Raw genomic sequence first — 25,687 nt, 5'->3', positions numbered from 1 at the left:
GAAGGGGTGTCCACATACTTTTGTATATATAGTGTACCATATTGCAATTTAATATATCAATATTGAACTGGAATTACATTTAAATGGAATAAAAAAACAGAACGCAATATTCATTCAATTGATTCAAATCAAATTATGAATTCAAATTTTACATTTTTGCATTACAAATTCTAAAAATATTACATTCAAATGCAATATCCTAATATAAATTCAAAAATTATGGAATTAAAATACAATGTCTGTTGGCACTGAAATTGCATGATACATATGCCAAATTTGGCAAATGACAGAGTACAGGTAGTGGAATGTAGTAACTGAACAAAGAATGGCAAACCAGGCTCAATGATTCTGTACAAAGTGAACATTTTCTAACACAATGTTCAAATGTCTTATGCTCCAAATTGAAAAGACAGGACACAAGTTATATACTAAAATTACTTTATTACAGCTGATTTCTGTTCAATATCCCTCTGCCAGCACAATAGTCATTATAATACAAACAAAATAGTACATTTGATCCTAGTTTTATTCTTCTGTTTCATGAATCTTTTTACACATTTCAATTCACTTTTTTGTATATTGTTTTGGTGAAAATGTATGTATAATCTTCATAATCTTTCAGACATTCAATAACAGGTTTCACAATTTATACATTTTAATACAGGTTATATATATGAGTTGTAGTGGTAATGCTGTGCCAAGGAAGAATACTGACATCCTCATAGAAATGGACCCTCTTTTTTCATAAGTAGCCTATCACCACTCAATCTTTTCAAGCCTCTACATTGGCCATCTGACCAGAACCAAATGGCTCACATCATGCTATTAAAAAAAAAAAATCATGCCATCAGCCCAAGCCAAAGGGAACTCTGGAGATGAAACAATGCAGTGGTGTCTGGGCTTGGCAGCTCTGGGATGGCACAGTGTTTGACCAGAGGGAGGACCTCCATTTTTCTTTAGCCTGTTTCTTACTCAGTATCCCATACTTTCAGTCAGTAGAACAAAAGTTGACACCATCAATGTTAAATTATAATTAAAAACATTATCCAGGTTGGTGGAGAAGCCTTGACCATGATTAAAACGAATACGAATACAAATATCTAAGTAGTCTCCCTCACAAAAAAAAATATTAAAAAAACATGAACAAAAAGGTGTGACGGGTTGGTAATCGATCTCGTATGAGATGAGGTTTCATTGGCGGTTAGTGCTATCCGGGATCCTTGGGACATTCCTACCCTGAACCCTAAGCATTTTAAAATGTCAACTCCAATGGGGTAGGGACGTCCCAAGGACCACAGATAGCAAGGACCTTTCATTGGCCTGACATGTGAATGAACCATTGACCTAAGAAGCTGTTGACCTGAACATGGGCTAGGTCCCAATAATCAGAAATACCTTTTTTCCCCTGACCACTGATCATAGAAGACTTGGTGGGTATAAGCATTATAGTGGTAAATTAACCTATTGAGGCGTTTCAACTCTCTGTGGTTACAAATGAAAGGAAACATGAGGTGGAAGGTTTTGGAGAGTATTGGGACACACTCGCAGCCCTATGTACTGTAACATAATGAAACCCATGCCTGCTTTTTGGAAAGGACAGTTGGATATGATTCTGAGGCAGATATTGGAGAATTGTATTTGGGGATTAGAGTCTGCAACCATTTAAAACAAACTTCTCCTGCATCTCTTTGTGCCCCTAAAATCAAACAAGGTTTTACTGAACAATTGTAGCATCACATTCAACAAGAACAAACTTCAGAATAGGTACTAATCTGGTGGATGTGAATGTAGAGAGGGTGGAGTAGAAGGAAACACAGGAGGTACAGACTCACTGCAATGACAGGTGTCATGAAGGGTGCAATGACTAACAAAGTGTGTGACAGTAAAGGAAAATGACAGTGTAGGCTATGCATGCACAGAAAGCAGTAAGAGTCAGTGTACACACAACCAAGCTCACTTTTCATCAGTTACTTTTACAGACCTCCATACCAATCTCAACGTTGTTTAATATTTGGTTAGTGTCTATCAAGTTAAATAATGTTAGTCTTATAGATTATTTTTTTTTAAATGTTCTTCGTCACAACGCAAGTTTAGTTAAAACGTTTAATCTCTTAAATTGTTGATATACACAATATGAACATTTCACCCCACTTTAATTTCCTAAGATATCTGCAACATTAGGTATTTTTAAGCCTTGTGGCCTTTTCAATAGAATGTTTTTAAAGTGTTTTCCATACAGAGATAGTTACCCTCATAGTAAATGCAGACTTGGTGATTGAGGGAATGGAGGTTGAGAAAATAAAGAGGGGAACCACAATGGCATAAACTCACCCATGAAAGAAACAGTTTCATGGGTGAGAGAACGCGCTCACGGATAGAACCCACTGTGGGTGTCCGAGTAAATAACTACATAAGTGCTTTGCCACCTTTAAAAGATGGAATCTGCAATTAGGGGAAACAGTGCCACTGTCCACCCCAGCACCTTGGTTATTAACGTGTGGACGAAACAGGAGAGGTGCGTTGAGCAGTGTGGTAAAAAAAAAGCGCGTGCATTGATGTCCGATAGGAAAAAAAACAGTGTTCATTGTTTGCAGTAACTTCTGTTGTTGTAACATCCCAAACGGACGTGGCAGTTTCACCATTAAGGATTCCAGCTTTAACCACTTTTTAACCACTCAGCAACATAAGTGTAGAATGATAATTTAGTGCGAGTGTTATATTTACATGCCGAACACCAGTAACTAACAAGTATATGCGCTTCATTTATCTGCCATTGTTACTTTTAGGTTGATGAGATGGTCTCTTTTTTCCTGATTGCAGTGTTTAGTGTTGCTCAAGTTGTGGACCATTATCATTTTAAACACTTTGACTGCATTACATTAACCAGCTCCCACAACATGAACTCCTTGCCAAGCCTGCTGTCATGGTCAAAAACAGCCATTACATTGAGATTAAATCTTTCCCTTTCAAACACATTCTGAAATCATATTTTATTCCTACTTATGGAAGCTCTGCTCTACTGTGCCCACTTATTTTATGTTAAACCTGGCCTGCAACATTTTGTGCAAAAGGTGTTTTTTAACCAAGCATACAATATAAGTCCTTTAACTATCCCTGTCACCATACTCCATAATCTGGTTCGTTCTTGTCCAACATGAATCCTCCACAGCGCCATAGAAATACGTCTACATACTGGTATGACTCTGCTAACTCACTTGTAATTAACCCCAGGTAATCAAATCCTGACTACGTATCTGACTTTAAGGTCAACTATTAGCTACTTTTCAACTTCCCCACCTCAACCACATAATACAGACACACTATATTCATCCCTCAGGTTGCTGTGCCTAAAATAAAGTCAAACTACCATCTGTTTTACTGTATACATTGTATGTACTGTATAAAGTGCTTTGACAAGACAGCAGTATTTAAAGGCACTAAAATAAAATCAAATGATAAATGTCAGGGTTCTTATTAAAGGTATTAGAGTCTTGGCTCTTGTATCGGACAATCATGTAATAATTATACTGATCCCCCTCCTCGATCATTCAGCCAACTAAGATGGAACTCACAATCTGTCATCCTCCGCACAGCAGACACCCAGAACCAGCCCTCAAGTACCTGTATGCATGATATTATCACCTTTAGAACTTCTGCTCAATTGATCACTTCACAAAACTCATGATATGGACATCATTTTCATAGGTACATGAGGACAGATGTTAGGATCCTCTCTTCCTGAAGTACACAATTTTCATTGAATGATGCCAAATGTAATACAAACTTGGTAAACTATTTAATCAATCTGAGCTGAACTAAAACGTAAACAAATATGCCAGTTTTACACTGAGAATAAATCATCAGTATCATGGCATACAAAGGCACCACCTTACTGAGTATTAACATACATATAAACTTTTAGCTGTTAGCTAAGCCTATAGTTTATTATGGCTCTGCCATGTCCCTCTGGTTTTGGCTGATGTAGTAATGCTATGAGACACACCCACCCACCCACTTGGAAACCCTAAACAACAGTGAAGATTTGGATCTACTGTAGGTGGGCTATTATGGCCTAAGGAACGGTTGAAGACTGCTGCCTAGTGGCCAGTGCCACACACTACAGTATACAGAACAGCTGAATATGGCCATAGTTGAAGCTATGGTCAGCCTGGACCCCTAGCATTGCATCCGAAACAGACAAATAGAAAGAATAGCATCTAAAACATTCATATTCTGCTTTAGTGTTCTTATTGGCAAATGGATAAATTAGCAGCTTAAACTCCCACAGGGAGGTGTAAAATAAAATGCAGATCACTAAATGTTGGCAAAATGCTCATTGATATAAAAAGGTTCACTGTCTGTTACTGCTTCTTCAATATATTAAATGTAAACATTTAAATCTTTCAAACTGCAAGTGTAACTGTGAAATTCACAACAAAAATCCTACCTCGATGATATGACATTGCTAAAAACACAACTTCTCTTGCTCTTACGAGCTGCAATTCCAAAAAACTATTATCTTTCTTTCTTAATAAAAAACAGACAAATAAGAACAGCCAAAATATAATTGATCTAATTCTACAAAACTCTCAGATTCTTGTATGTAAAAACTTATTAAAAAAATCCTATTCACAAAATGTCACCACATTCCTGCAACGGGGGTCGATAGTAACTAAGTTTGTGAGATGTTTAATAACAACTGCCTGGCTTAAAGTAGCTTTGGCTACAACAACAAAAGCCAGTTTTATGGAAGCTGACCAAAATACAAGCCAACAACATTGTGTCCCAGTGTCCCTCACAATCTCAAACCTAAAAGATAATGTCAAACCAACTCTAATTTGTTTCAGATATTGTCAAGCAGCTCTATACGGTATCTGAGCAGTTTATTAAACCTCTCCCTGTTAAAACATTTTAGAACGCAAAACTTTCTTCAGATTTGGAAAGAGAAACAATCTCTGTGATTTAAAATGACCATAAAAGCAGGCTAGCATAAGGAGAGTAAACAAATAAATAATAATAAAGTAACTGGATAGATAGATGGGCCAATGTATTATCAAATTTGGAGCAGGGGCATTTCCTGGGCTGTCTTAGTTTGCTGTGATTGGTAGACACTAAGCAACTTTTAAATTAAAAGCAGTTAGCAGATGTCAAAAGGCTTTTTGACAGTGGTCTCAGTGGTGAAAAAGGAGAGCAGTGGCTATGGATAACACATATATATGTACATGAAAATGATTTCTAAGAGAGAGAACACTAAATAATAAGTATTTAGTGTTGACACTGAAAGGTTTCTATAGAAACAGAAGAACTGATCTGTATGTGTGCTAATAAACTGCTGTGTAGAGGGGGTGTGCCTCTTTCAGCCCTTTTGACCTGAGCAACATTTATTTCCACACGCATTCACATCTGTACACAGGACAGGAGAGGAATAGGAGAGAGGGGATGACAAATGTGTGAAAGAGAGGTGGAGGTGTAGTAGAGCTCAGCCCATACTGTCCCACTCTGCTCTGTGGACTTGGCAGCATCCTACTCTGACTCTGGGAGTCTATGTGTAGGACAGGTGCGACCCGTTGGATATCTGAGAGTTGACGCTGGTGCTCCTGCTCATAGCCTGCTCACTGCGCCCCCCTGAGGCTGTCCTGCTCAGTGCCTGGGGGCTGTTCTGCACTCCTCCACTGCCTCTGGCCCCCAGGGGCACTGCCGAGGGGTGGCCCCACGGCTGAGGACCCCCGCCTCCCTGCATGCCTTGGCCCCAGGCTTGCTGCATGGGGGACCCTCCTTGACCAGAGTGGTAGTGGTGTTGGTGATGGCTGCCTTGGTGCCCTGACCCTCCACTGCCCCAGTGTGGCCCTTGAGAGCCCCCAGAGTGGTGCTGTGTCTGGGGGTGGGCCCAGCTGCCTGGGGCCCCTGGGAAGCTGTGGCTAAAGGCCTCTGGGGAGAGGTTGGAGAGCACCATGTTGTTGAAGCCTAGACGCATGCTCTCTGAGTCGAACGCTTCGATCTCCCTGGCCTGGCGCTCCAGCAGGCTACGGATCCTCTCCGAACGCTCGTTCTGAAGGGCCAGCATCTCCTCCTCAATCTGAAGATACAAACATACACACAGCTGCTCAGTATCATAATATTTTCGTGTCAAAATAGCACTGGTTTAGCAATGATAAGAGCAAACTCTGGAGCTTGAAATGAAATAAAGCCTACATTTCAATTGAAGCTTTTTTCCACTAATACACCATTACTACATCCCAAATGGCACCCTATCCACTTACAATGCACTACTTTTGACCACAGTGCACTATACAGGGAATAGGGTGCCATTTGAGTCATTTATGTAAAAAATGTTCCCAGTATGGAAGATCAGACCTTCTGCTCCAGTAGGGCCCTCCGGAGGGACACTCTCTGCTCCAGGTCCTTCCTCTCACGGTCGTGCTGGGCATCCGTCTGCATCTTGATCTTGCTCTGGTAGGCATTGAGCAGCTCCAGCTCCTGCTGCAGCTGCATCCTCAGCACCTGGCACTGAGCCTCCTGAGCCTCATCCAGACGCAGCTAGAGACGAGGGGAGCCAGACAGGGAGTCAGCACAATATTAAAGTGATACTTCGGGATTTTGGCAACGAGGCCCTTATCTACTTCCCCAGAGTCAGATGAACTTGTGGATACCATTTGTATGTCTCTGTGTCCAGTATGAAGGAAGTTAGAGGTAGTTTCGCTAACGAGCATTAGCACAATGACTGGAAGCCTATGGGTATCTGCTAGCGTGCTAGTTAGCAACTTCCTTCAAACTGCACGCAGAGACATAAAAATGTTATCCATGAGTTCATATGACTCTGGGGAAGTAGATAAAGGACCTCATTGCAAAAAGGCCCATCATCAGTAGTCAGCTTTTAGAAACTTATCCCTCTCCTGCCTCCCTTCCTGCAGTGTTTTTAAGGTCCCTGTGTGACTCACAGCCTGTGTGGAGAGCATTTCGTTGATAGAGTGGTCGTACTGCTCAGCCAGGATGGCCAGCTTGCGGGTCTGCTCCTCCTTTAGACGCTTCAGGACAGCCTTGTGGTCAGACTTTGGTGTGCTCTCCAGTAGGTGGTTTCTCAAGGCCTTGTACTGTCTGGTCTGGATCTTACATGTGTCTTGGAACTGTTTCTTAATCTGGAGCTCTTTGGACTGGGACAGAGGAGGGAGGAAGAGAGGACAAACAGAACAGTGAGGGGTCAGGTCTGGAGCTCTTTGGACTGGGACAGAGGAGGGAGGAAGAGAGGACAAACAGAACAGTGAGGGGTCAGGTCTGGAGCTCTTTGGACTGGGACAGAGGAGGGAGGAAGAGAGGACAAACAGAACAGTGAGGGGTCAGGTCTGGAGCTCTTTGGACTGGGACAGAGGAGGGAGGACAAACAAAACAGTGAGGGGTCAGGTTCCTACATCCTACAGGTTCCTACATCGTTGACAGTAACAGAAAACAACAATTTGTCTGTTAGAATACAATGTGTGCTCACCTTGAGGCTCTTGGGCTGCTGTCGGACCTCCATGACGTGTTTGCGTCGGAGCTCTCTCTCCCTCCTCTTGTTGTACTCCTGCTGGTTGGTGAGTTCTGTCTGGTGCTGCAGGCGGATCAGCTCAGCCCTCATCTTCTGGATGGTGTTGACCTGGCGGAACTCCAGCTCCTGCATGGACTCATGGTGCCGCAGCAGCATGGCATGCTCCAGGTCCTTCTGCGTCTGACGCTTATTCAGCTCCTACACACAGACGGACAGGCAGGGAGGAACAACCATACAGGTTAGGAGAAAAGTGCATTTTATAAGACAAAGGGCAGTATTCGAAAGGAATGTTGGAACTATGTATGGAAGTAAGAAAATGAGCAGAACCCACAGCTGAGCCATGGTTACAAAACCAAGACCGAGAGCAGGCAAGGGGACCCTCTTTTGAGGAGAGTGAGAGGAACAAGGGACTGTATGAATGAGGAGAGCTGAGTGATTACAGCTGACCTCTCTCACTAGGTCCTGCTCCACGTTGTGGCGAGCGATGAGGATCCTCCTCTTGAAGCGTCGACACTCCAGCTCTAGGTATTGTCTCTGTCTCCTCAGCAGGTTGGCCTCCTCCTCAGCCTGGAAGTGCTGGAAGTTCTCCTTCTGCTTGGACAGCCACTCCTGCTTCTCCTTCTTAGGGGTCGACTGGTTCTCATTCAACTCCTGGGGGAAGAACAAGGGCGGACATTAGTTTAGTTCAACTGTCGTACCCCATCATTAGCCAAAATATAAGCTTGTTTTTCCAATGTTTGCAAACAACGTAAATGTAAACAAACGCTGTATAGCCTCAAAACACGGTTAAAACTATAATTTAGATATCATGGATGGTCAGTCCTTGCATCCATAACTCTGTCTATGAACTTAAGTGTGGTTACACTTTTTCCAGACACATCCCTCAACCTCAGTGGGAGTATGCTTTGTTATCGTTTCAACTGCGGATTGCCGCTTTAAGCAAGTCGACATGGGAGCTTGCTGTCCACATTTGCACATTTTCTGTAGAGGCTTAGTCATTCATTGAGTCCGTCTGACATGCTGAGAGGAGTATGTAGGCGAGCAATGGTGCAAGTCGTGTTTTTTCTTGAAATGATATAGCAATGATTGAAGCCTTTGTATAATGTGTGTTCATCTGTATGACTGCGTGTGATTCTCTACCTCTTTGAGCTGCTCCTTGCGGAGTTTGTACTCTCGTTTCTGGGACTCTAGGAAGCTGTTCAGCTCTTTCTTCTGCTGGCTCTGGATGTGCTGCTGGAACTTCTTCTCATCATTGGAAAAGGTCTTCGCCTGCAGAAATACACACAAATTAAACATTTGAAAATTTCAAACAAGAATATTCAACAGAGACCTAGGGAACAGTAGTAGAATCTAGACAAAGTATGAATTATGAAGTAAGTATGGCGTAAGTGAGCAAATGACCGTACATCTTTCTCCATGGCGGCCTGGTGCTTCTTAATGAGTTTCTCCATCTCCTGAGCGAAGCTGTTCCTCTGGTTCTCCAGCTCTTTGTCCAGACGGAGCCGGTGTTCGTCCATCTCAGCCTTCAGCTTGTTCTCCAGGGCCATCAGGTGCTTCTGGTGCTGCCTCCTCATCCTCTTATAGCCTGACATCTGCTCTCTCAGCTCACTGTCCTGCTCGTGCTCCTTCATCTGACGGGTCACCTGGGGGAAACATAGGGCTTATCATAGAACTCTAGGTTCAGCTTATTATATCCTACAGGAACAGACACTTAAAAAACAGCTGAATTGGGCCTTCATCTCAATATCAAATGATTTCTGGGTAACAATTAAGTACCTTACCGTAATTGTTTTCAATTAAAATACCCAAAGAAAAATAAAACAGCTTCTTAGCAAAGAGCAATTTCTCAAGCAAGAATTTTGCTAGGACTGTCTGGGAGTGGTCTGAGTGGGGAGAGGAAAAATAAAAACTAGCTGTTATTGGCAGAGACGTTTGGAACTCTTTCTTATTGGTCTATTAATCAATTTACCGCCTGGTGATGTCACCAGGCATGCCAAAACTCCATCCCACCCGTCTTTTCAAACAGCTCTTACACTAAAAGGGCATTATAAGCATTATTCAAATTTTACAGTATTATTCCAACTTCATAGGAAAAATCAAGTTTTGACTGCACTGGGCCTTTAAGGGTCCATTTTAAAATCATGTTATATACAGTATCATTGTATTTCTAGGGCTCTTACCAGGGAGGCTGTGCGTATTGTGGCAAAGTGCTCGCGGTTGCGGTGGTGTTTTGGCCGTGGAGTGTGTGCAGGGGGAGACTGGGGCTCAGTGGGCGGCCGGCTGTTAGGTTCCGACTCTTCGCGATAAGTCGTCTCCTCCTCCTGAAGAAACAAATACAACGCAGCACATCAACAGCAGAAAAATACCGCTTACACATAATCTGTGAAAGGCACCAGGAAACACTGTCTTGTATATCACTGAATCATCTCACTATTATTAAACGCAGTGTCCAGTTATCCTGCGAGCAATGTTCCCTCTAAGTTCCCCCGGGACTGCAGCGCAGAAGAAATATCAGCCCGCGCAGAGAAGCACGAGATTGAACTTCACTCAATTTTCTAGTGTTCCCCTTATGTTGGCACTATCAATGTTTCCCACTATTGTGCGAAATGTGATCAAATCAATGCAACATTCCCGAAACAAAACAAACTATGTAAGAGATACTCTACACAGACCAGTGCACCATAACCAATCAGAGCTGCAGTATCCCTATTTGCAAATTATTTGTATTTAACTAGGCAAGTCAGTTAAGAACAAATTCTTATTTACAATGATGGCCTACCCTGGCCAAACCCTCCCCTAACCCGGACGACGCTGGGCCAATTGTGCGCCGCCCTATGGAACTACCAATCACGGCCGGTGGATCGTACCAGTGTCTGTAGTGACGCCTCTAGCACTGATATGCAGTGCCTTAGACCGCTGCACCACTCGGGAGTTAAAGGGGCAGTGTTGTATTTTGAGACAGGCTTGAATAAGCTAAGTAGCCAATAGGCAGAGGGTAGTATAATTTGTCTGATTCTCTGTAATAATGGTATGGGAATAATAATGCATTGTTTGAGGCAAGTGGTTTCCTGCATCAAACAACATTTTCAATCACCTCCTTGCGTGAAGGACAAGTGGATAAACAGGTTGTCAATCCTTACATGTTTTTTTCATAAATCTCATGGAATGTAGGCCTACATTGAACACCACACATTGGCTGCTACTGTAGGCTGAATGATGGAACAGCTATTTCCATGTTAAAATGTTATAAGATGCATTTTCTCCATTGTTTTTTAATGGTAGGCCACTCTGATAGGCTTACATTATGATAAACAGCCACAGTAGCCTACTTGGTCACTGTAACTAAATGCGGGTACAGTCTCAGTGTTCACAGTAAACGCGTGCCAGAAGTTGCACAGACTTCTCACAACGTTCAAGTTTGCACCCAGCAGACCAGAAATCTGCTTAGTACCCCAGATAAATTGAGGGAACAGATAAATTGAGGGAACATTGCCTGCGGGTCCAGCTCTAAGATCATCTCTACCCACCGGTTTGAGGTGAATGACGGAGCTGTTAGACATGACCGTGTGGTCTCCCTCCATCATGTCCAGTTCACTCTTGTCATCTCCGGCGTCGGTCAGGCTGTTGACAGAGCTGCTCTGGGAGCTGGCGCTGATCGACATACTGGGGATAGACTGGTTACTGCCAACGCTGCTCACTGTGCCTGTCCTGCCACTGTTCTCCGGTTCCTGGGGACAACACCATAACAACAGCAAGACACAGGTGAGTGAAATACTTTCTGAATGACAGTGTGTCAACTACAGCAGGTTATGAGCAGAAGATAAAAAAGGAACAACTGAATATTGAGAGAATCTTTAAGACCCACCAGGCCTACCTTAATATAATAATAATTAACCGTAATATTATAAGGTTAAGAGTGCATTTAGAGGAACTTCTATTAAATAATTTCCTTGTTTTAAACACAACTGAAGACCTACCTATTCAAGCTAGCTTTTAATGTTTGATCGCTTAAAGTGGTTTGATGATTTGTGATTGTTTTTTCTACTTGTTGATGTACGGTTGCTGAATTTTTTGAGTGTCTTGTTTTCCACCTTATTGAGGAAATAATCGTTTACAAATGAAATATTATTATTAATATCATTATTGTCCTACCTAGGCTTTTTTCAAAAGACTACGATGGTTCTGGTATAAACCATGCTCTCAAACTAAGCTCCACAGGAGAGCAGAGCCAGATTGGGCGACTGACCTCCTCGTCTCCGTCCTGTGCCTCAGCTGCAGGGCCGTTGTGAGCCTCCTGGAAGAGGATCTTCTTCATCTTGCGGTACTGCAGGTTGTCTAGCTCCCGCACCGCAACCTTGGTCCTCAGGATCAGGTCCATCAGGACAGAGTCGGGCCGCTCCCGCTGCACAAACGCATGCTAAAAAAGAGGGAGGCAGAGGGACCAATCATTTTCTTTTGAGTTGAGGGTGGGTATGATTCATGTTAATTTAAGGTAAACTCAAAATCAAGTGAACAGAGCTCTGTATCGGTCTTGGCATTGGTAGATCATGATAATCATAAATAAGATAGACACACTATACAAAGCAGTCGGGAAGTATTTAGACCGCTTTTCCACATTGTGTTACATTACAGCATTATTCTAAAATTGTTGAGAAAAAAATCTATTTAATCAATCTACACACAAAGCCCCATAATGACAAAGAAAAAACAGAGTAAGAAATTTTTGCTAATTAATTTTTTAAAAACCCAGAAATATCGCTTTTACATAAGTATTCAGACCCTTTACGCAGTGCTTTGGTGAAGCAGCTTTGGAAGCTATTACAGCCTCGAGTCTGCTTGGGTATGACACTACAAGCTTGGCACACCAGTATTTGGGGAGTTTCTCTGATTCTTCTCTGCAGATCATCTCAAGCTTTGTCAGGTTGGATGGATGGCGTTGATGAACAGCTATTTTCAGGTCTCTCCAGAGATGTTCGATCGGGTTCAAGTCCGGGCTCTGGCTGGGCCACTCAAGGACATTCAGAGACGTGTCCCGAAGCCACTCCTGCGTTGTCTTGGCTGTGTGCTTAGGGTCATTGTCCTGTTGGAAGGTGAACCTTCGCCCCAGTCTGAGGTCCTGAGCGCTGTGGAGCAGGTTTTCACCAAGGATCTCTCTGTACTTTGCTCTGTTCATCTTTCCAAACATCCCCACAGCATGATGCTGCCACCACCATGCTTCACCGGAGGGATGGTGTCAGGTTTCCTCCAGACATGACGCTTGGCATTCAGGCCAAAGTTCAATTTTGGTTTCATCAGAACAGATAATCTTGTTTCTCATGGTCTGAGAGTCTTTAGGTGACTTTTGGCAAACTCCAAGCGGGCTGTCATGTGCCTGAGGAGTGTCATTTTACTGAGGAGTGGTTTCCATCTGGGCACTCTAACATAAAAGCCTGATTGGTGGAGTGATGCAGAGATGGTTGTACTTCTGGAAGGTTCTCCTATCGCCACAGAGGAATTCTGGAGCTCTGTCATAGTGACCATTGGGTTCTTGGGGACGAATCAAGTTGTAGTAACATCAAGGATAAATTTTTTTTTTTTTTTACCTATATTTAATTAGGCAAGTCAGTTAAGAACAAATCCTTATTTACAATGACGGCCTAGGAACAGTGGGTTTTCCCTGTTCAGGGGCAGAATGACAGATTCTTACCTTGTCAGCTCGGGGATTCCATCTCGGGGATTCGATCTAGCAACCTTTCGGTTACTGGTCCGATGCTCTAACCACTAGGCTACCCGCCGCCCCAAATGATCAATGGAAACAGGATGCACCTGAGTTCAGTTTCTAGACTCCAAGCAAAGAGTCTGAATACTTATGTAAATAGGGTATTTCTGTTTTTAATTTTGTATAAGTTAGTAAAAATGCAGAAAAAAAACTATTCGCTTCATCTTTATGGGGTATTGTATGTAGATTGATGAGGGAAAAAAAACAATTGAATCTATTTCAGAATAAGGCTGTAACGTAACGAAATTTGGAAAACGTCATGGGGTCTGAATAGTTTCCGAATGCATTGTATACACAAAAGTATGGGGACACCCCTTCAAATTAGTGGATTTGGCCATTTCAGACACACTCGTTGCTGACAGGTGTATAAAATTGAGCACACAGCCATGCAAAATTCATAGACAAACATTGGCAATAGAATGGCTTCACTGAAGAGCTCCGTGACTTTCAACATGGCACCAACATAGGATGCTACCTTTCCAACAAGTCAGTTTGTCAAATGTCTGCCCTGCTAGAGCAGCCCCGGTCAACTATAAGTGCAGTTATTGTGAAGTGGAAACGTCTAGGAGCAACAACGAGTCAGCCGCGAAGTGGTAGGCCACACAAGCTCACAGAACGGAACTGCCACGTGCTGTAGCGCGTAAAGATTGTCTGTCATCGGTTGCAACACTCACTACCGAGTTCTAAACTGCCTCTGGAAGCATCTTCAGCACGATAACTGTTCGTCGGTAGCTTCACGAAATGGGTTTCCATGGCCAAACAGCTGCACACAAGCCCAACCTCCCCATGTGCAATGCCAAGCGTCGGCTGAAGTGGCATAAAGCTCACCGCCATTGGACTCTGGAGCAGTGGAAACGCGGTCTTTGTCAGTCCGAATGACTAATCTGGGTTTGGCTGATGCCAGGAGAACGCTACCAGCCCCAATGCATAGTGCCAACTGTAAAGTCTGGTGGAAGAGGAATAATTGTTCGGGCTAGGCCCCTTAGTTCCAATGAAGGGAAATATTAACGCTACAGCATACAATTACATACTAGACGGTTCTGTGCTTCCAACTTTGTGGAAACAGTTTGGGGAAGGCCGTTTCCCGTTTCAGCATGACAATGCCCCCGTGCACAATGCGAGGTCCATACAGAAATGGTTTGTCGAGAGCAGTGTGGAAGTACTTGACTGGCCTGCACAGAGCCCTGACTTCAATCCCATCAAACACCTTTGGGATGAATTGGAATACCAACTGCAAGCCAGGCCTAATCGCCCAACATCAGTGCCCAACCTCACTAATGCTCTTGTGGCTGAATGGAAGCAAGTCCCCGCCGCAATGTTCCAACATGTAGTTGAAAGCCTTCCCAGAAGAGTGCAGGCTGTTTAAGCAGCAAAAGGTGGACCAAGTCCATATTAATGCCCATGATTTCTACAATGAGATGTTCGACGAGCAGGTGTCCAGATACTTTTGATCATGTAGTGTACATCAGAGGTCTTACATTTAAAAGTTCCTCAGAGTTGGGCCTGTCTTGGGGGAATTTCTGAAGGCAAGAATCTACAAAGTTTCGGAAGTAATCCGTCCTGAAGTGAGAGATGTGGAAAAGAGGGAAGAGTTAGTTTCGTTCTCACCATGACACACTTTAAAAGCGGACAAATGCCTTCTCCTAAAGAGTAAGTTAACTCCGACGAAGCTACATGACGTACCATTCACTTGACTGCAGTGTGGGGCTTTCATTCTGCGCTATGTGATACAAGGCACTCATCGCATTCATATTGAACAGTGGAGGTTTTCTCTCAGCTAGAAAAAAAGATCAGAGAAAACAATAGGTTACCAGGATCCACTAAAAGCCAAACATAACAAGGAGGACAGTGGGGAGGAGAAGAACTAGGAAGACAGACAAAACCTAGCACATGTATTATTTCAACCAGTATGAAAAAAATAAAAATAGGTATACTTTCTTTACTGGCCAGATATTGGTTTGAGATATGGAATGAACAAAGGAGAACATTAAAACAACAGGAGAGCTAGAGTTGAACCAGAGCAGAGTACATGGACTAGAGAGTTTACCTAATTCAATGCAGGTTATTCCCAGAGACCAGATGTCAATCTTCCCATCGTATTGACCCTCGTCCATAGCCAGGATTACCTCTGGGGCCATCCTGAGGAAACATAGCCATGTTAATGACCGTTACATCGCTTTTGATTTGATGGAAAATATTGAATGAGACTATAGAGGGTGAACCATTTCTAAATTCTTCCCCATATTTCAAACACCATCCATTTTTCTTGTACATTGGAATTCTGCCACTCACCAATATGGCGTCCCCACAAAAGAGTTGGCTGGAGAGACAATGGAGGCAGAACCAAAATCTGCAAGTTTCACCTGGCCAGGCTCTGTCAGCAAGACATTCCCTGCCTTAATATCTCTGTCAGACAGACAAACAGAGGAGAGTGATTATGGCATTAGAGCTTTGTTCCACTGGCACAGGCACACTCTCTCCCTAAGGGCACAAAGAAGTCAGTCTAGCACGTTCACACATACAGCTACTAGCACTACTCACCGGTGAATCATGTTGTGGGAATGAAGGTAAGCCAACCCCTGTAGAGCACCGTGGGTAATCGCTGCTATTTCCATTTCTTGTAGAGGTTTCTTGTGAACTACAGAAGATGTAGAGATAGAGGGGATGAGAGTGCTGCAAATCATGGTGAAAACCACAAAGAAGAACTCATCTTATAAATCATCACAGTGTCATAAAAACTCCCATCTTACCTTCCAGGACATCAGAGGCAGAGCCTAGACAGTACTCCATCACCAGCTACAGAGACAGAAAGAGAGAGTGTTATACAGGGTTAATTAATGTACCTGTTTCAGAGTATTCAACATAGCATTTTGACCTATTGTTTATATTTTCCATTCAGATAACACTCTTACCCAGGCAGTGTGCTCTCGCAGATAGCATCCTTTATACTCTATGCTGTTTGGGTGCTGTATTCTCTGCAGAAACTTCACCTCCTTAATTATGTCTTGCCATTTCTGTAAGGTAAAACAGTGGAACGATTACATCATGCTTGCGTAACAAGCTCTAAAAGGGCCAATCTGCAGTTCAGGCAATTAGCAGTCACCCATCCTCTTGTTTTGGTAAAAAGCTGAGGGATGCGCCTGGAGAAATGTAACCACTCAAATTCATAGTCTGACCATCCAAGATATCACATCTATAGTTTTAAGAATGTTTCGACGCTATACAGTTTGTTTAAAATTACAATGCTTACAAATACTGGAGAAAAACAAGGTTATATTTGGGGTTCTAATGGGGTACGACAGTTTAACTAAGCTCATTAAGTATTCATAAAAGTTATATTCTTCAAGAATCAATAGGTATATCATTCATTTATAAGTCCAAAAATGGATGTAGCAACTGCAGATTGCCCATTTCAACAATAAGGACAGAGACGCAGGCTGGAACTATTAGGTGTTCTACATTGAACTTTAGTTACTTCCCTTTGAGTTCCACTCCACTTCTTTGGGTTAATGAATTACCCAATCCAGTCATTTTGCCAGATTCAAATCTGATTATCAACTGTTTTTAGACTGCGCTTCAGGGAACAGGTTTGCAGTTCCACTACTTTAAGCAAATAAGCTAGATGTTTTAATTCGAAACTGCTGAGAAACACAACAAATCCCTTTGAAGACCAAAATTTAGAGAAACTATAGGCCTAAAGCTCCAAACTCACTGAGGAAAGGATCTTGAAGGAATAGGTCTTGTTAGATTAGATGCTATTGAGCCTTTTCACGGTAAACCGATATTGAGACAACAAACAAAACATCTGTAACAGCCCTGCACTGTCTCAACTCATTGAAGTTGCGTAACCTTTAAAACGAGGCAACTGTTTCCTGGAGAACACGATGTGTCATCACACCACTGATTAAATACAATGTCATGGGATTAATAGATCATATTGTTTGTACTCCGTGCCGACATTGTCACACAATTAGTTGATTTACATATTTTTTAGCTAACTGTGCACTTTTCAGAAAAAAATTATGCTGTTTGCAAGTAAGTGAGAGATGCTTACTAACAAAACTAGAATTATGAAAGGTGCTGGATTATATCTATAACAAAGTAAGCTTCACCTGGTAACTGATAACAAGTGTGACATTTTTGGCTGAATCTGTTGTGTTATAACTAGTGTTGTGACGATACCATGTGGAGAAAAAAAAAAATCTGTGGCCTAGCATCCCGTTTCCCCATGTACCCCAACCCCTTGTTCACGTTTTCACTGAAATTCACACTTCTACTCAATACAACACATATTGAATTTAACTTCACACTTTCAGTGTATAATAGAATACTGCATAGACTGGCTGATTAGCTCATATTTGCAAAGGCCTACCTGTGATTTGGCTGGAGGAATGGGAGGAAGGAATACAAATGCATAATGATCTGCATGTCACTGTGTCAGTAAGGGGAAAACACTGCATAATGATCTGCATGTCACTGTGTCAGTAAGGAGAAAACACTGCATAATGATCTGCATGTCACTGTGTCAGTAAGGGGAAAACACTGCATAATGATCTGCATGTCACTGTGTCAGTAAGGGGAAAACACTGCATAATGATCTGCATGTCACTGTGTCAGTAAGGGGAAAACACTGCATAATGATCTGCATGTCACTGTGTCAGTAAGGGGAAAACACTGCATAATGATCTGCATGTCACTGTGTCAGTAAGGGGAAAACACTGCATAATGATCTGCATGTCACTGTGTCAGTAAGGGGAAAACACTGCATAATGATCTGCATGTCACTGTGTCAGTAAGGGGAAAACACTGCATAATGATCTGCATGTCACTGTGTCAGTAAGGGGAAAACACTGCATAATGATCTGCATGTCACTGTGTCAGGAATGGGAAAACACTGCATAATGATCTGCATGTCACTGTGTCAGTAATGGGAAAACACTGCATAATGATCTGCATGTCACTGTGTCAGTAAGGGGAAAACACTGCATAATGATCTGCATGTCACTGTGTCAGTAAGGGGAAAACACTGCATAATGATCTGCATGTCACTGTGTCAGTAAGGGGAAAACACTGCATAATGATCTGCATGTCACTGTGTCAGTAAGGGGAAAACACTGCATAATGATCTGCATGTCACTGTGTCAGTAAGGGGAAAACACTGCATAATGATCTGCATGTCACTGTGTCAGTAAGGGGAAAACACTGCATAATGATCTGCATGTCACTGTGTCAGTAAGGGGAAAACACTGCATAATGATCTGCATGTCACTGTGTCAGTAAGGGGAAAACACTGCATAATGATCTGCATGTCACTGTGTCAGTACGGGGAAAACACTGCATAATGATCTGCATGTCACTGTGTCAGTACGGGGAAAACACTGCATAATGATCTGCATGTCACTGTGTCAGTACGGGGAAAACACTGCATAATGATCTGCATGTCACTGTGTCAGTAAGGGGAAAACACTGCATAATGATCTGCATGTCACTGTGTCAGTAAGGGGAAAACACTGCATAATGATCTGCATGTCACTGTGTCAGTAAGGGGAAAACACTGCATAATGATCTGCATGTCACTGTGTCAGTAAGGGGAAAACACTGCATAATGATCTGCATGTCACTGTGTCAGTAAGGGGAAAACACTGCATAATGATCTGCATGTCACTGTGTCAGTAAGGGGAAAACACTGCATAATGATCTGCATGTCACTGTGTCAGTAAGGGGAAAACACTGCATAATGATCTGCATGTCACTGTGTCAGTACGGGGAAAACACTGCATAATGATCTGCATGTCACTGTGTCAGTACGGGGAAAACACTGCACGAAACCTTCTTTACTCTTCAGTTAACACAGACACACACTCTCTCTCTCTCCCTTCCTCACAGTCTCCCTCACTCTCATAAACACACACTCTCTCCCCCTTACTCTCATAATTGTTTTATTTAACTAGGCAAGTCAGTTAAGAACAAATTCTTATTTACAATGACGGCAAACACCAGCCAAACCCAGACAACGCCCTATGGGACTCCCAATCACAGCCGGTTGTGATACAGCCTGGATTCGAACCAGGGTGTCTGTAGTGATGCCTCTAGCACTGAGATACAGTGCCATAGACTGCTGCGCCACTTGGAAGCCCAAACAAAACACACACCACTCTCTCTCTCTCCCAACTTTTAAAACATTAGGCACTAAGCAGAATTTAAGGAGCACCAGAAAGAAATAGGTTGTTGATATAGTTTATTCTTACATTAGGCCTATATGAATCCTACCTTTGAAGCACACCTCATGAGTAGCAGAACCTTTTGCTTTCTTCCTGTGCCAATCAAATGAGCTTAAACCTACAGTCAAGTTACCAGGTTATTAGCTAGCTAGGTAACATGACTGAACAACGTTGTTTGTTATCAAACCAATAATTAGAAACCCAGGATTAGTTAACAACAGCCCGCGACATGGTTTGTGAAATAATTTTAAATGCGCGTGAATCCTGATAGAAAGAAAAACCGGTAATATGGGTGATATTTTTGAACCATTTAGGCTAGAGACAAGCCGTATTCGTTGCTGTAAAGCTGCAAGCATGCCTGGGGCGAAGCGCTGCTCCATTCCCCTCTGACACTCAGAGGCTGCATGACAGTGAACTTGCAAAGTCTACTCAGACTGGTCTGTGTGCTCTTGGTCATAACAAGGGATGAAATTATAGAATGTACCAACATTGCTTGCGTTGCATGCTGCTCCAATGTAACAAATGTACAAATCTAACAAAAGACTCATCAGGGTCTGGGTCAGCATCCCCGCTTGCCATCACGGCTAAATTATATTTCAAAATCCTTACGGAGGAATAGATGTGCATGGAGGGCGGACGGAGAGAAGCAGGTGACAGGGCTGGTAGAGGATGTGGCTGGCTGATTACAGCTGCTACGTGATATGCGCATGAAAGTGAAGTGGATATCATTGGACCAGTAGTATCATATGAAACAGTACTACGGTATTCTAAAATGAGGTATCATAACGTTTTGGTGCAGTGATATTATCATAGTACCGGTATACCGTACAACACTGGTTATAACTGTTTGTTGTAACATCAACGGCATTTGATGCACAGTCACTCTCTTACCTCGTTGGATTGTTTTCCACTGTACGACATCTTCTTGATGGCCACCACCTCAGTGGTCCGCACATCTCGTGCCTGAAGAAAAACACAAAGTCAACACCCTGCCCTATATCTTAAACAGTTCTGAATGGAAGTCCAGCTCTGTTACTGAGCACAGAGTGGCGGGTCCAAGTACTCACAAAGTAGACTGCACCGAAGCTGCCATGTCCGATCTCTCGCAGGTCTGAGAACAGTTTCTCAGGGTCCTCCTTGAAGAAGAGCTCAGCAACATCGGGGTCTTTCAGGCTCCCCGCCCGACTAGTGTTGGGCATGCTGAGGGGGGGACGTGCCAGTGCCGCCACCGCCGCGGCCAGGGATTATCTGGATATGCGACAGCGACGTGACAGCCCCCACCGACGGTTCATCTGCAGGACAGTGGCCTCATACGTGTACACACCTGGGGGGGATGGAGAGGACAGAGAGTGAGAACTAGCAAAGTAGCACTAAGCGAGCACATTAATATCATACTTTTTCCCCGCTTTAGTTATTTAGCAGATGCTCTTATTCAGAATGATTTACACTAGTGAGTGCATGCATTTTTCATTATTTTTCCCAGTGGGAATCGAACCCACAACCCTGGCATTGCAACATGCTCTACCAACTGGGACCCAAAATCAATCAAGTTATGATATTGAGAGGGGGTGAATGGTGAAATTGATTCTCCGGAACACAGAAGATACAACAGCATAAACAGAGAGAGTGAATAGGACTTTTAATACTGATTATCTAATGCTGAAAAGCCTACATGGGGGACGGGGCAGCCCTACACTCAGAGTAAGCCTCCTTTCAACCCTTTTCCTGCACAGTCAGCATCGGTCCATGTAACCATGATAACTAAAGAGGCACTATTCGGAGAAAAAAAAAAAACACTGTCTCTAGCTAGGTTTCCATCCAATTGGCGACAGATTTTCATGCGAATATTCTAAAATCGGCATAAAGAAAATATGCATTTTCCCACCAGTGGTGTCTCCATCAAACTGACTTATTGAGGATAAAAATCAGCGTGATGACATAATGCACACAAAATGTACTTTTTCCACTTAAGTTTTCATGTACCGAATAAAAATCTAAAGTTGAATGTGTTTCCATCACATTTTCAACTCTACCAATAGTTGTGTTACTCTGGTCTTGTCACTTGTGCTTAAGCCAACAGCTCGCAGATACAGTGCGGGTAGGCTAGTCTACATAAGATTATTATGGATACGAGCAAGAATATTTATTAGTCAAATTGCAGTCATGCATCGATCATCATGTCACCAGAATCAGACCCTCGATACTTATTGGAAAGGAGCATCAAGATCATTGTGCACTTTCATGACCCTGTGAAGTTCATACATTTTTTCATCTGTAGCTTAATAAAATCTACGACTCGACACCATATCATCGCCAAACTCCAAGATTACTTCGATATGATGGTTAATATTGCCCATAAAGGTGTTTCCACCACCATTTCTCACATAATATATTTTACAGACACAAAAAGATCCCACCATGTCAAACGAACAAATTATGTCTGCATTTATAAAATTGTACCGAAACTTCCTGTTCCCATCACAGCTGTCGTAAAAAATATATAATTATATATATGGTATGACTTTACTCGCATAAAAACTGTAGATGGAAACATGGTTCATGTCATTATTATTTATGCATCAGGGAGAGGAAGTGCAAAGGAGACACCCTCGAGTGGCAGAGTTGTGTGCAGTCTTCGGTCTGAAGGGTTTCCTCAGGTGTACAAATTCAGTTGTGTCATCAATGGTTTGAGAGAAAAAAAAACACCAGTGCTGTGCTTTCAACTTTTTGGCTCAGTCTAGTGTTCTCTCCCTCGGATATGACGCACGCCATGGGCTGCTTTAGGCAGACGATGAGAAAGAAACTAGTGTGCCTGCCATGTCCAGCCCATTACTGTAGGATCATGGCCCTCTGAGCATCCCTGGCTGCCACAGGAGAGCCTAATAATAGGAGCGAGGGATGGGCACATTGGCCAGTGACGTCAGGCTGAGCTCTGGAGAGTGGCCAGTTATAGCTCTTGGTCCATTCTGGCAAACGAAGTAGGAAGAGACCACAGTCTCCTGTTTCCATAGAAACAGCAACTACTGTAAGAAAGCCAGTGGGCTGTGTCCTGGCTGATAGACAGAGGTATGCAGACAGACAGATGTAAGGAGGAAACAAAGAAAATAGCCCTGCAGCTGATAACCTCACACAAAGAAAACCCAACATTACAACACAGTAGGTGACTAAGGAATGGATGATATGAGCTATGCACCATACCATCCATAACATAAAACTGGCTAGTTGTTAGACCTGTACGGCCAAGACAGACATTTCCTCAGTCAATTGATTCAAATATATATTTAGGGGGTATTTTCCATCCTCAAATAAAAAAACAAAACTCTGTTTTTTACTAGGCCTATTCCAACATTGCCAGAGGAAGACCAACAAGTGTGGTAGTAACATGTTGCTCCTATAGCTGCATAGCCACTCCTCGACAACACCAGAAAATTGAGTCGGCTACAGTGCCAATTTTTTTTTGTAATTCAAAAACATTTCTGGCAGTAACACAATATGTCACTGTCTGTATGCCTCAATAAACATGTAACTTATCGCTGGATCTTAAACATGATGTAATTGTTGATAGCTAACTAGTTATCTGAGGAAGGTTGACTGTGCCCAGCCAGCTCAGATGATCAGCTGCACACAGACACACTGAGCAACACTCTCCCTCTCTGACGCCAGAGTCACAAGACTGTTCCTCTCCTTCTTGGCCTGGGAGGAACAGCACAGCCGGACTCCAGTCCCTCAGGCACAGCAGGCAGACATCCTTTGTCCCACTGGACGACTCACTACCCTGCTGTACAGATGCAGCCACAGCCCTGAAATAAAGTCTCATTAACGGCATGGGACTGTGGAGTTATTGCCATTGTTGTTTACTACATTGTTGTTCATGAATGAGCCTTGTTGTTGTAGCCTATCTCTCATGATGATGACGTTTTGAACGGCAGGATGCATGTGAGAGCAGTAACAGCGATGGTAACTGATACATTTAATGAAACACTTCGGCGTGCCACACACACACACACAGAGAGAGGCAGCAAGAAGACAGCCGAACAGGACAACAAGCTGGAGGGATGGAATTCCCTCTGCATACTGTCACGGCACTGCATTTCTCAGCATTTCCTGTTCGCTCAGCTATAGGCCCTGCTGGGAATTGTTTCAGGCAGTAAGACTATTCTATCGTAGCTTATACAGCCCTAGCAATGGTGTTGCTTTGGAGCTCTTAGAGGGGAAAACTGTATTGTATTATCTGTGTAAGTGTAATGTGGTCTGTGATAGGCTAATCAATCATGTCATGTATTGACAATGCAAGGGTGTGGATACAAACATGGCCATCCTTATTGCCTATCCCTGGGACCTATTTGTGTCTCTCTCTGGAGTATGCAGTACACTGTTTGCGAAGTGAATTGAAATCCAATTCATGAATTGATCATCATAGTAGAAAACAATTAGCAATATTCAATTAACTTGCTGATTTGAAAACTGAATTGACCCAACCCCTTTATTTTCATGATTATGTAAGAGCCCCATAAACAAATGAAATGAGTATGAACACATAGCCAACTCATTTCAGTTCACAAGGTAAAGTGGCACCCATTTAATTGACCAAAACACCACACACACACACACAAACTAAACCAGGGAAATGACAATTATTAATCAATATGCAAGGAGGACATCAGATTTAATGTGCCTTCCAGCATTTATGGAGCCTTTTAGGCCAACGTTAATGGATTGGGGCATATGAATGTCACAGCTAACAAATCCAATCATAGAGGGGTCTAAACTAGGGTCATAGCAGCTGGATGGGAATGCAAGCTATTGCCAAGTGTTGTCTCATTCTTAAAAATAATAATTGCCAGGCTTGTGCAATTTTAGGTTTATTCAAATGCATTTAGTAGTGTTCTGTTCTTATTAATGATGTGTACCTATTGCATAAGGACTGGAACACCCAGCATTTGTAAACAAATGTTGTGTGGATCAAAGAAACAGATAACATAACAAAACAGACTATTGTTTACCATCTGATCTTTGCGAGAGATGCAACATACACCTAATATGTACCCTAGTTAATGTGACAGTACAGTAGAAAGATTGTAAATTGACGAATGACGTTCAAGGCAAACTCATCATTGAGAAACGTCCCTAGACTCCCTAACCATTTGCTTACTCGCTGGCAAGCTGCCCAGCCAAGGCTAGTAGTGGCATAGCTAACACATACCTAGCTAGCTATAGCCAAGACATTGCTCAAAGTTCTGTCAGAACTCCCCAAAATCCAATCGACAAAACATTTAACGTTACTACGAGACAATGCAGCCAACTTTAGTAGCCAGCTAGCTAGTTGCTTTACTAATGTCAACAAACTGGAAGTTACCGCTAGCTAGTTACCTACACCCCATTCGAGTAGTTTGGTCGATGCAGCCAAGAAAACGTGAAGCAGCTAACTAGTACTACTGTTAGCTAACTTGATGTTACTAGTAACGTTAGCTAGCCATAGAAGCCAACTTTCTTATGTGGTGAGCAAGCAATACATGGTGATATGACAAGTGTCGTAGGTATAAGTGCATTTTAGGGCAACGTTGCAAGTACTGTTTACCACCGTATCATTCACATTTTAACCCGTTAAAAATGTGAGGCTAGCTATCGTTAGCTGCTGCTAGCCAGTTTAAACTCACCCTTCCGACGGGCCTGGCTGGTTTGAGCCGAGCAGAGAATGTCGTGTGGTTCAACCAATTGTGGACAGGAAGAGTACTGGACGTGTGTTTTTTCCTGTATTATATTTTCCTTACACTGATTTCTGATGTTTTTCAAAGTTGCCAACCGATTTGTTGATTTAGGTTGGCTGTGTAGAGTTGGCAAAAAATCTCCACCCTTGCCTTGGACTAACGGGGGCCCAGATTGTCGAATCCCGTACTACAGGCAGATCCCAAAGATGGCGGCCGTGCTTTCCACCGCCTCCCTCCGTGACAAATACGGCGGGGAAAAATGTGAGGGAAGCTCAGGGAACACCACGAAAACAACTACACTGAAAGCGACCGCACCCTTGATATCGTCGGAAAATTGGAGAGGCCTTTTCTTTGAATGAGAGTAGGAATATGTTCAATATTTCACAGTGTTTATGTTGGGATTCTCTCCCGTCCTCTTTCAATTCAGTCTGTTCCTGGAACGCCAGTTCCGCCCTATCGCTGTAAACTCCCTCTGACC

At 42.9% G+C, this 25,687-nt stretch overlaps 1 protein-coding gene across 2 annotated transcripts; it reads right to left on the bottom strand.

Moving 5' to 3' along the window:
• Nucleotides 1–421: 421 nt before the first annotated feature.
• Nucleotides 422–25,687, bottom strand: LOC106581166 (serine/threonine-protein kinase TAO1). Of its 2 annotated transcripts, none has more exons than XM_014163039.2 (20): nucleotides 25,159–25,687; nucleotides 20,569–20,825; nucleotides 20,393–20,464; nucleotides 16,193–16,294; nucleotides 16,031–16,076; nucleotides 15,822–15,918; nucleotides 15,573–15,686; nucleotides 15,328–15,419; nucleotides 14,964–15,057; nucleotides 14,759–14,840; nucleotides 11,769–11,939; nucleotides 11,050–11,250; nucleotides 9,703–9,843; nucleotides 8,929–9,165; nucleotides 8,663–8,791; nucleotides 7,970–8,173; nucleotides 7,481–7,720; nucleotides 6,939–7,151; nucleotides 6,355–6,537; nucleotides 422–6,076 (listed from the first exon to the last, which is right to left on the bottom strand). In XM_014163039.2, the coding sequence occupies exons 2-20, from the start codon at nucleotides 20,698–20,700 to the stop codon at nucleotides 5,543–5,545; spliced, it is 3,084 nt and encodes a 1,027-aa protein (XP_014018514.2). In that variant the 5' UTR covers nucleotides 20,701–20,825; nucleotides 25,159–25,687; the 3' UTR covers nucleotides 422–5,542. The 2 variants fall into 2 exon arrangements, with proteins under 2 accessions (XP_014018514.2, XP_014018515.2); XM_014163040.2 differs by having other exon boundaries at nucleotides 25,273–25,687.

The sequence above is a fragment of the Salmo salar genome, chromosome ssa20, assembly GCF_905237065.1.
Source record: "Salmo salar chromosome ssa20, Ssal_v3.1, whole genome shotgun sequence".
NCBI lineage: Eukaryota > Metazoa > Chordata > Actinopteri > Salmoniformes > Salmonidae > Salmo > Salmo salar.
Note: the sequence above shows the minus strand (reverse complement) of the source record. Positions and strands in the feature narration are given on the sequence as shown.

Coding starts and splice junctions, on each gene's coding strand:
- LOC106581166 (XM_014163039.2), bottom strand. CDS start 20,700: ATGCCCAACACTAGTCGGGCGGGGAGCCTGAAAGACCCCGATGTTGCT. Junction 9,844..11,049: donor CCGTCATTCACCTCAAACCG/GTGGGTAGAGAT, acceptor TTGTTTCTTCAG/GAGGAGGAGACGACTTATCG. Junction 6,077..6,354: donor GGGCCCTACTGGAGCAGAAG/GTCTGATCTTCC, acceptor TTGTATCTTCAG/ATTGAGGAGGAGATGCTGGC.